Genomic DNA, 10,412 nt, shown 5'->3' on the forward strand with positions numbered 1-10,412 from the left:
ATATACAGCACATAGTCAATAGCATCTAGTATTAGTGACCAACGTAATTGGTATGGACACCCAAGTGGGAGAAGGTGATAGTAAATTTAGAGATGACGTCCCTAATTTATTCTCCCTGATGGCACCCATTTATTATTATAACTGCTTTACCTATTTTTATAATGTGTTACGGATTATTATTACTAGTTATTATATATTAATATATTATTATTATACCGCCCAATCATGGTATTATATGGACCCATCTAAAACAATGGAAAAAAATGAATAAACCTTTATATTACAAAACCAATATTTATTATAATAATTTTAACAATATGAACGATACAATAAAAATGAGATGTTACCACCTTTGATCTTCACGTGTGACAAAAGAAAATGGTTATTTCATCCTATGACAAATACTTTTCACGTCTACAAAAATGGAGACAAAGACAATTGGATTGGCTATTTTTGGGTCAGATATGGAATGGACATGGCACGGTAATACTGGATGGCACTTAGCACCTTTAGTTAGGCAGGCAGTGGCTTTTTTAACCATTTTGTCACCACTTGATCAGTCCATCATTCTTAGGTATTGAGAACAGACCGATATAAAAAATATATAAAAGTGTAACGTGTTTGTATGGGATTAAAATAACATTGCTGCTTTCTTGCAGAAATAGTACCACCATTGTCCATGGGTTGTTTTTGGTACCGAAGTTCTGCTCAAATGAAGAGAAGGGAGCTGAGCTGCAGTACCACGCATAACCTGTTGACAGATGGGGCACTATTTTTGGAAATAAATAGTTTGTCTAATCCAGGACACACCTTTTAAGGCTTAAATATGAAATGCAATTGTTGTGTCCATATTACGTTACCCTCTTGGCCGATCCTGACTCTGGACCAGCCCTATACATAAACATTAGTCTTTTTCTGATTTCCTACCAGTAGTTCATGTATAAAAGTTGTGGCCATAATGTCAAGTTTTCCTTGATTCTGGTTCAGGGAGCCGCTTCATCCCAAGATTGACCTTGTTCCTTTATCGAAGCTCTGTGACTTGTGATCACAAGTAAAGGTATGTTCCTTCACTGTAGTCTTCTTAAGAGTGTGTATGGGACATGTCAACCATCTTGAAAAAGTCTCCTTTAAATGTCCAATGCAAAATGTACACAATGAATTGTTGACCAACTCTTATAGAACCTTCTCTTTTTTGTTCATAATTTGGGATATACAGTATGGGACAATCCCTACACATGCTAAGGGAACAGCGGCACTCTTGCAGAAGGAGAGGAGGTAGAAGACCATCTCAACTCTTGTTGGTGGTTTGAAGCTGTCAAAAATATGGAGAACAAACAGGGAAGTTGCTATACAGCAGAGACGGAAGGCGAATTGGCGGGAAAGCTTCCCTTGGCAGCTTTCCTTATACATCTGGGAGTTGAGTGCTAGGCCTAGTCCAAAGAAGATACCAAGATTCCTCAGAAGTCCAGCAAAAGGAGTGGTGTCGATGTGGATCCATTCAGGTCGGTCACACCATCTCTTGGCCTTCTCCAGTGTCCACAGGAGATCCACTCCCACTGCTTTCAAGACCAAATAGAAGCCCAAAGCAAAGGAGAACAGGAACAGAGTCGTATACACATATTTCTTTAAGCTGGCCTTGTAGATGGATTGAACTTTTCCAAAAACTTCAGCTACCAGCATTCCTACAATAAGAATGGACAGTACGGTTAGTGGCCAACATCTTGAGCGAATTAACTAATAAGATTTCAGATTCCTTTGTATGTATATTAGTCATATACTGACCTGATATGACTCCGCACACAACTTGATGGGGAAAATGAGCAGCAAGGAATACTCGCGATAGGCAGACGCAAATCTGGACGGCCCAGAATCCAACCCAGAGAGTGGCCTGGAGACATCTAGAGAGGAGAGGACTGCTATCAATACACCATGGCACAACTATCTATCCATATCTGTCTATCATGTATGTTTCTTCATCATCAGTATTGTTATATTATTTACCTGCTTTTAAAGGTGACCAAATGCTTCTTGTTCAGCATGATAGTCAGCAGTGATGTCACCATGACATAGTAGACTCCAGCCGATCCCATAGCATGGCCTGAAGGACTTCCTAGGGGGGCACAATTTTTAAAAATATTATTTTACATCCTAGATTTAATAGTACACATTATATCATCTATATATCCTGATATCTGGAAACATCTAGGTGATAATCCTAATAATATCTGAGTGTACCAGGACATCTTGGTGTGATGTAAGTTGATGTAGTATATGTATAGTGAGGGGCTTCTAGATATGCTATTATATGACCTGTGTTTTGTCTACTTGCTAGCAATAAGACACCGACATTGAATCTGAGATAAGAGATCTTCTCACCTGGGCCGGTCTCACAGGTAACTGGAAACTGCTGGATGATGGGGGCCGTCATGTTGTTGTAATAGTCGGTGTCGTGTACCCACCAATATGGCCTCTGGCCAAACAGAATCCTGGAGATGAAGAAAAATGCCTCATAAACCACAAAGGATTATCAGATGAACCTTACAGAGGACAGATAGATATATTCCTAGAGTCACAACCCAGAACTTGCGGAAGTATGGATAGAACTAAGAAGTATACGGTATAATCCTGCATTATGTATATTCTCCAGCACCATCATTATGTAGACAATAGAATAAGGAGAAGAATGAATGAACAAAGTTCTGAACTTCCTTTGACTTTCGAGCAATCTGATCACAGCCTATGGAGTGTTCATTACACTCTATAGCCTACAGTATGTACCATAGACATAAATAGAGGTCTTAGACAAAATCTAAGGACAGCCATAGGAAATTTCACTTTCCTGCATGCAAGGTCCATAAAAAACGAACGGCAAATAGTATATTAATATATTAGGACACTGCTCATAGTAATATTAATATGGTATTGTAGTCAAAGAACCAGCAGTGGTGACCTAGGGTTCTCTAGTTGTTGCAAAACTATAAGCTGCCAGAGTATGCTGGGAATTGTAGATTCGGAACAGCCGGAGAGCCACAGGTGGAACATACAAAAAGGATACGTGACTAATAAAACAGACCATAGTTGAACCCCCAGTCTATAGTAAGAGCATGATATCGTACAAGACATCTGCGACGTACTCACCACTTGAAGACAAGGTTGAGCCAGTCCCCAATGACTGCCACCCAGATGAGTTTGATGCCCACTGACTCGCAAAGATGGAACCAGATGGGGAAGAAAATGAAGAAGGTGTTTCTTAGATCAGCAGCAAAGGAGATGAACATGAACCAGTCTTGGGAACTCTTGTAGTTCATCTGGAGGTACTGGACCATTTGGACCCCAGAGTGGTGGAGAGCATCCATTCCGTTCTCCATCTCTTTGTCGAGCTCTTGGATGGTTGTTTAGTTGCCTTGAGTCTCTTGATCTGATGTCTGGCTCCCTGCGGCTGCCTATTATATGGTCTACAGCTCAAGCCAGCCACTATGATCTTTGACCCCTATGAACATCCCTGTAGCAACACATTGTTGACAAAATTACATGGATGACGCAGGTAGGGGTAGGGGGAAAAATCTGTTGACCAGTCTCATATTACAATGAAATGATGAAGAAATGGTGAAAATAGACTTGTTGACAGTGCAGGGGGCAGAGTCCTCCTCATGGAAGAACGTCAGAATACAGGTAATACTGAAAATGCTTACTAAGCTCTCCAGGTTATGCTTGCGTTCCTGTCTGTTTGTTCGCGGAATTAGAAGGTTATGTACCTGCCAATAATAGACACGGCTTTTCTGTCTGCAGATGGAGTGGAATGAATTGCATTGAATATTCCACTTTATCCTTAGCCATTTGCCACAATTAGATGGTATGGTGAAAAAATTACTTCCAAAAAATTACATGGATTTTTATTATATATTCAGCATTCTTTTAGCTTAAAGGTTCCTGTTCCATGATAGTCACCGCTACAACCCCTGCTAATCATGAGAATGGTGAAATTCTGGGCCCCCTTGTATGAATTGAGCAATGGTCAAGCATACATGCCATTGTTCCATTGAACGCTATGAGTTTTAGTAAGATAGCTGGCCTCTCTCCCACAGTTCCATAGAGATGAATGTGGCTACAGCTTGCACTGATCTATTCATACAGGGGCATGTAGGACACCATGTTAGTCACTGCTGGGGTCCTATTGGTCAGATTCCCACTTATACTTATCATCTATCATGTAGATACATTTAAATCAAGAAGCAATCCCTTTAATAAATCAGTGGACAGTTAGCGCCCCCTAGTGATGGCTGCAGGCTACCAGAATTTTATTATGATGTCACCTCTCCTGACCATGTCTGTTTTAGTAAATTGTTGCATTTACCATGAAATAACAATCCTGGGGCATCTTTTCTTAGAACTCTGAGTTACTGTTCCTCTATGTCGCCTATATATATATATATATATATATATATATATATATATATATATATATATTGACAGCTAGATGTTACCACTAGAGATGAGCGAACACTGTTTGGATCAGCCGATCCGAACAGCACACACCCATAGAAATGAATGGAAGCACCTGTGACGCTGACTTTACCGGCGGTCGGCTAGCGTCACAGGTGCTTCCATTCATTTCTATGGGTTCGTGCTGTTCGGATCAGCTGATCCAAACAGTGTTTGCTCATCTCTAGTTACCACTACATGTCTCTGCTCTGGCACTGTCTGCACTGCATGTGTAGTGTCTGTGGAGGGACACACCCCTAATGGGTAACACCTACTTGTCCATTTATACATTTCTTGGAGGAACAACAGAGGAACAGTGGAACACGGTAATGCCCCAGAAATTCATTGAGAATGGGGCATGACTATTTTATGCCACTTTGTCAATTTTCCGATTCCTGCATTTTTGGAAAAAGTGGATGGAGCAGGGCAGGGATGAAGACAAGCTGGAGTGGATCGGACCCCTCAACCTGTCTGCTATCCTATAACTGGTTTGACTTATACCTGAAATCTAGCGTAGATTTCATTTCTGAAGCACTAGACTTACCGTGGTGCACCAGAATTATTAAGAGGCCGGAGTCTGCCGCTAAAGTTGAGAACATGAAGACCAGCGCACAATGTACCCATGTGGGATAAATTTGTCCAGGGTCTCTTCAAGGGGTTTGGATCTCTGCACTAGAGTAACGGACCTCAGACAACAGTGTAGATACAATAAAGAAACATTCCAGATAAAGCTGATTAAGGCTGAGGCCCCACGTTGTAGAAACGCAGCTTTTTTATTGTAGTTTATTGAGCTACAGCCAGGAGTGGGTTGAGCAGAAGGTAGAAGTATAAGAACTTCCTATATATTCCTCATTCATTGTAGCCATTCTTGGCTTTGGCTCAAAGAACTGTAACAAAATCTGCAGCAACAAAAACTGCGTTTCCGCAACGTGGGGCCTCAGCTTTACTGTGTTCTGCTTGTTACAAGGGCTGAGGGGTGGAGCATGAAACAGGAAACCTCTCTTTAAATTTGTGTGTCAGGCTCCTCCTCTTCCTTAGAGCCTATAACTCAGTAAATCAGCTTTGTCCGGAGTCTTCCTTTAAGTTATTCATCTCTGCAACACTGTTTTAGTTTCTCTTATAACAGTATCTGAGCTGAAATAAATAAAATAAAATAACTCAAATGATTTTCCAGGTACCTACAAAGTACAAAGGTAGACCCGGAATTATCATAGATCAGATAGAGGGGCTCAAAAGTCCTGATGAAGGTCACTTAGTAATCTTTGACCAGTTTTAATGGATTTACACCGCTCATTGACCTGACACCCTGACGACCATTACTGATTTTTTTTTTTTTTTGGTACAAAAAATCTAAATGACGAATCTACAACTTAGAGGACGATAACATCAACATCGGAAAATATTTTCATTCTGAAATAAGATGCTTCTTTACTAGAGTAATAAAGTTTTCCAAAATTTGTAGGGTAAAAGTACAAAAACAGTAGTCACGATCAGCGCTCAGCTTTGTCCAATAGCTCTGTATTGGCTCCATAGAAATTAATAGAGCAACAGGACATGTGTATACAAATGTGGTCATACAGCGAGCAGGGGATTTTGCAGCACTGTTCCCCTGATTATGGAGATCCCACTGGTAGGGCCCCCAATGATCAGAGACTTATCACCTATCCTGTGAATAATTGCTGAATGTTCTTAATGGGATAACCCATTTAAAGTACTATAGAGATTTCTTCTGGTGGTTCCAATCTACGTAAGGCCCGGTTCACATCTGCATTCGGTGTTCCGTTCAGGGAGTCAGCTTGGGGACCCCCCTGAATGGAAACCTATACATATTAAAAAGCAGTTAGCTAAGAAATCCCGCGGACCCCATATACTATAATGGGGTCCATGTGGTTTCCGCTCAGTGTCCGTACTAATCATGCAGAGAGAAAAATACACTTTCTTCTCTGCATGATTCGTGCGGAACCCACACGGACGCCATTATAGTATATGGGGTCCGCGGGATTTCTTAGCTAACTGCTTTTTAATACGTATAGGTTTCCATTCAGGAAGGGGTCCCCCAAGCCGACTCCCTGAACGGAACACCGAACGCAGATGTGAACCAGGATTTACCTATATTGTTAGATCTGCATAGAATACCATCACATGAACATGCTAACAGCAGATATTCTACAGATAAGATGGGTGGATTTGAACAGGATTTTGTTTATCTCAGCAATAAAGATAAAGGGATTTTCTGTTTTTCCAGATAAATCCCAAGTTCCTTCTTGTCCCCGTTTTGCAGGTTTCCGTTTCCTGCCCGAAACTGGACAGGAGACAGAAACCTGCCTATCAGGCAGGTGATCCCAGACTATCAGCTACAGCACAGGACCACCCACCTTACAGTAAGTGAACTTTAGTATATTGGGTACCAAAACTAGCTCAGAAAATGTGTGGGCTAGAGAAAAAATGCCAACAGTGCTGGAATCAGAATGATGGCATCTATTGAAGGATGCAAAGAGCTGGTGGTGGAGATGATGAAAGGTCCTGTAAAGGAAAAATACAAAAATGTTGTCAGACCTAACACTGGATATACGTATTAATCCTAAAAGTAGTGACGAAGTCCTGGGCACAACATGATCGTTCTGTGATGCATTTTAATACTTGCCTAACGTCTTGTGCAATTATTTGTGTTTTACACAATCTATGACTTGTGTCATCGCTCGCCGATCCTGACACATCACATGAACTTGTTTCCAGCTTATGTAAACATAAAATAATTATTCCACTTGTTCAGCGTCCGTTCTGTGTATTCATGGTTTCTGTTATTGAACCAAGTAAAATGAACAGAAGCCCCCTGGTCTAGAGAGATCTTATTAAGGTACGTTTGGTACCTATAGCAAGGAAGAAGGAGACAAGAAAGAGGGTGATACCAATTAAAAAGTTTCCACAAGACAAGCACAAGAGTCTCTACATTCTTTAAAAAGTCTTAATAAGTCTTAATCTTGATAACATGAAATGGGAGAAGTGGCTAGAAGAAGAGGATTGTTTACTCAGTAGGAGGCCTTATGTTACATTACCAAATTTCTGTTCACATTGTGTTTGGGTTCCATATTGGAGTTATGCACTGGAAGTTTTCCCCTACATATTATATACAGTACCTCTGACATAGAGCACTGTAAGTCCTTACAGCAGAATATGTTGGCCATTGGTTACAATACAAAATACAATGGTTTGTGGCATATAGATTGACTTCTTGCATGAGCCAAAGACCTTTCTAGCACATACACTAAATGCAGTCTGAATACAGCTATAAGCTGGATAGATAGTCCCATTCTTTTCAAGTGAGACACTTATTTTTAGTTTTAGTATTTATTTTGTATGCTTCATTTCTTGACGTCTCCTTTAGTAGACTTATCTAATGTCACATAGGATCATATGTCCATTTCCCACAGGAGCCTCCAGCAGTGATTTAAAAGAGCTTTTCACAAGCCTTACTTCTTCCATTGTCCATATGTCTTATCCGAAGCCTCTCCACTCCCTCATGTCTGTGAGGGGGGTATTAGAAGACGCCACTCTGCTATTTAGCTTTTTTTTTTGGCACCCGACACTTGTTATGTTCACTTTCCTAAAAAGGAAAACTTCCAGATCAAACAGGATTGTGCAAAAAAAAAAAAAAAAAAACAAAACCAAAAAGCAGAAAAAACATTGTGTCTGTAGTTTAGAAGTAATATGTATCTGACCAACATAACAAGGTTTTTTCTTAGTTTTTTTAACAGAGGTTTTTATTTTATTTTTTTAAAGGGGAGTGCCTGGGGTCTGTCCTAAAGTCATAACTGTGCTGTCAGTTCAATGCCTCCCTGTTACATCTCAGATAAACACTTTGCAGAGAAACATATTACTGATCTATTGTATATTGGCCAGAGAATTTCTGCTGAACTTGTGAAACTAAACAGAACCTGAGGATCCTCTGAGATATTACAATACCACATTTTTTCCTACCCTATGTTAAATTTCAACAAGGCCAATAATGGGCAGCAACTTCTAATATGACTATTAGCTTAGATAAGTCCATCATATAGTGGGTCCCCTTTTTAGCAGATGATCCCAAATAAGTGGTCTTATGGCTCTTATCTTCCATGGTTAGGTCTTATGGCTCTTATCTTCCATGGTTAGATCTTATGGTTCCTATCTTCCTTGATGATGTTTTATAGCTCCTATCTTCCATGATGAGATCTTATGGCTCCTATCTTCCATGATGAAGTCTTATGGCTCCTATCCTCCATGATGAAGTCTTATGGCTACTATCTTCCATGATGAGGTCTTAAGGCTCCTATCTTCCATGATGAGGTTTTATGGCTACTATCTTCCATGATGAAGTCTTATGGCTACTATCTTCCATGATGAGGTCTTATGACCACTATCTTCCATGATGAGGTCTTATGGCTACTATCTTCCATGATGAAGTCTTATGGCTCCTATCATCTATAATGAAGTTTTATGGCTCCTATCTTCATGATGAAGTCTTATGGCTCCTATCTTCTATAATGAGGCCTTATAACTCCTATCTTCCATGATGAGGTCTTATGGCTGCTATCTTCCATGATGAGGTCTTATGGCTCCTATCTTCCATGTTTAGGTCTTATGGCTACTATCTTCCATGATGAGGTCTTAAGGCTCCTATCTTCCATGGTGAGGTGAGGGAGTTCAGCATGAATATTTATATATCATACTGAGAGTTAGAAATTATGACTATTCCTTGTTTTTTGATGGACTCTTGCTGTCAATAGTAAACATGAATATGGGATTTCCATTTGGTACTGGTTGCCATTACTGGGACACAAATAGCCATCTTGGACAGGATAAACTAAGGCTTGCTTGACCCCAATCTCTTTGTTTTAACCTACCCAACCATGATTTGTAACACTCTGCTCTATAGAGATTTCTGATCAGGTTTTAGCGTCTTCAGGGGAACCATGTGCTGCTTCATTGGTACCTATGTGTCCTTTCTAACATTTCATCTTGGCTTGACATATCCTGAGGTGAGAAGACCTCCTTATAGAAATAAATAACATAACATAATATAACGATGCTCCGTCAGGAGTAGATTGTGTTATATGTGTCTATATATGGCCACCTATTGGTTGTGAAGTGAATTGCAGCCTGTCAAGGCTTTTACTAGCATGGTGCAATATTATATTAGATTTGTGTCAAGAGAAATTGTGCGAGTCCTTAACAAACTTCAAGAAAACTAAAATATGAACACATATGTGAGTACAAACTTCCCTATGATCCAACAGAGCTGAAGCCCATGAATAAATGTTCACTAACTTTTCAAGAAAACTCTGCCTAAATGTACAGGCGATTATAAGAAACTGTGTAATGTATGTTATCAGAGAAAAATGCTTCTATGTGCTCTTAGGCTGTTTGAATATTAATATTAATGGAAGGATACTCCGTTGTTTTTTTGAACACCACAGGTTTTCCTGCGGCCGCTCATCAATATCATCAGAAAAGTTTTGTGTATCTTCTTCAATGGTGAGTACCCATATCAATTCATATACTGTACTGTACGTAGACTATTTTGGATATGAACAGTATTGCAGGACATCCCCTAACATGAGATTAAATACTGCATCTCCACTTTGCGGAAATTTGACTTTCGCGTTTGGACTTGGAACGTAACCCCCGCGAAAGTCAAGGGACCACTGTATTCTTAGTATTAAGCACCATCCCCTTTGTCCCTTTGTTCCTCTTCAAACCATGCTGGTTAGGATTGCATTTAGGCGAGACATATTTAGTTACTACTTGGACTATGCAGCAATAACAAATGCCAAGGGAAAGGGTACGTTATCTGCCAGAGGTCACTTTAAAGCCCTTTTAGGTGCGATTCAGTGACTGCCGGAGCCTTGGCTTAGACACAGACATCTTGGCCATATGCCCGTCACCTTGTA

General features: G+C 40.2%; 1 protein-coding gene across 1 annotated transcript; it reads right to left on the reverse strand.

Annotated features, from left to right (window-relative positions):
* Positions 1–346: 346 nt before the first annotated feature.
* On the reverse strand, positions 347–3,398 carry G6PC1 (glucose-6-phosphatase catalytic subunit 1). Its single transcript, XM_075278751.1, has 5 exons — positions 3,139–3,398; positions 2,377–2,486; positions 2,002–2,110; positions 1,783–1,898; positions 347–1,682 (listed from the first exon to the last, which is right to left on the reverse strand). Exons 1-5 carry the CDS (start codon positions 3,366–3,368, stop codon positions 1,174–1,176), a joined length of 1,074 nt encoding a protein of 357 aa, XP_075134852.1. The 5' UTR covers positions 3,369–3,398; the 3' UTR covers positions 347–1,173.
* Between the last annotated feature and the right edge of the window lie 7,014 nt (positions 3,399–10,412).

Source organism: Leptodactylus fuscus, chromosome 6 (assembly GCF_031893055.1).
Source record: "Leptodactylus fuscus isolate aLepFus1 chromosome 6, aLepFus1.hap2, whole genome shotgun sequence".
Taxonomy (NCBI): domain Eukaryota; kingdom Metazoa; phylum Chordata; class Amphibia; order Anura; family Leptodactylidae; genus Leptodactylus; species Leptodactylus fuscus.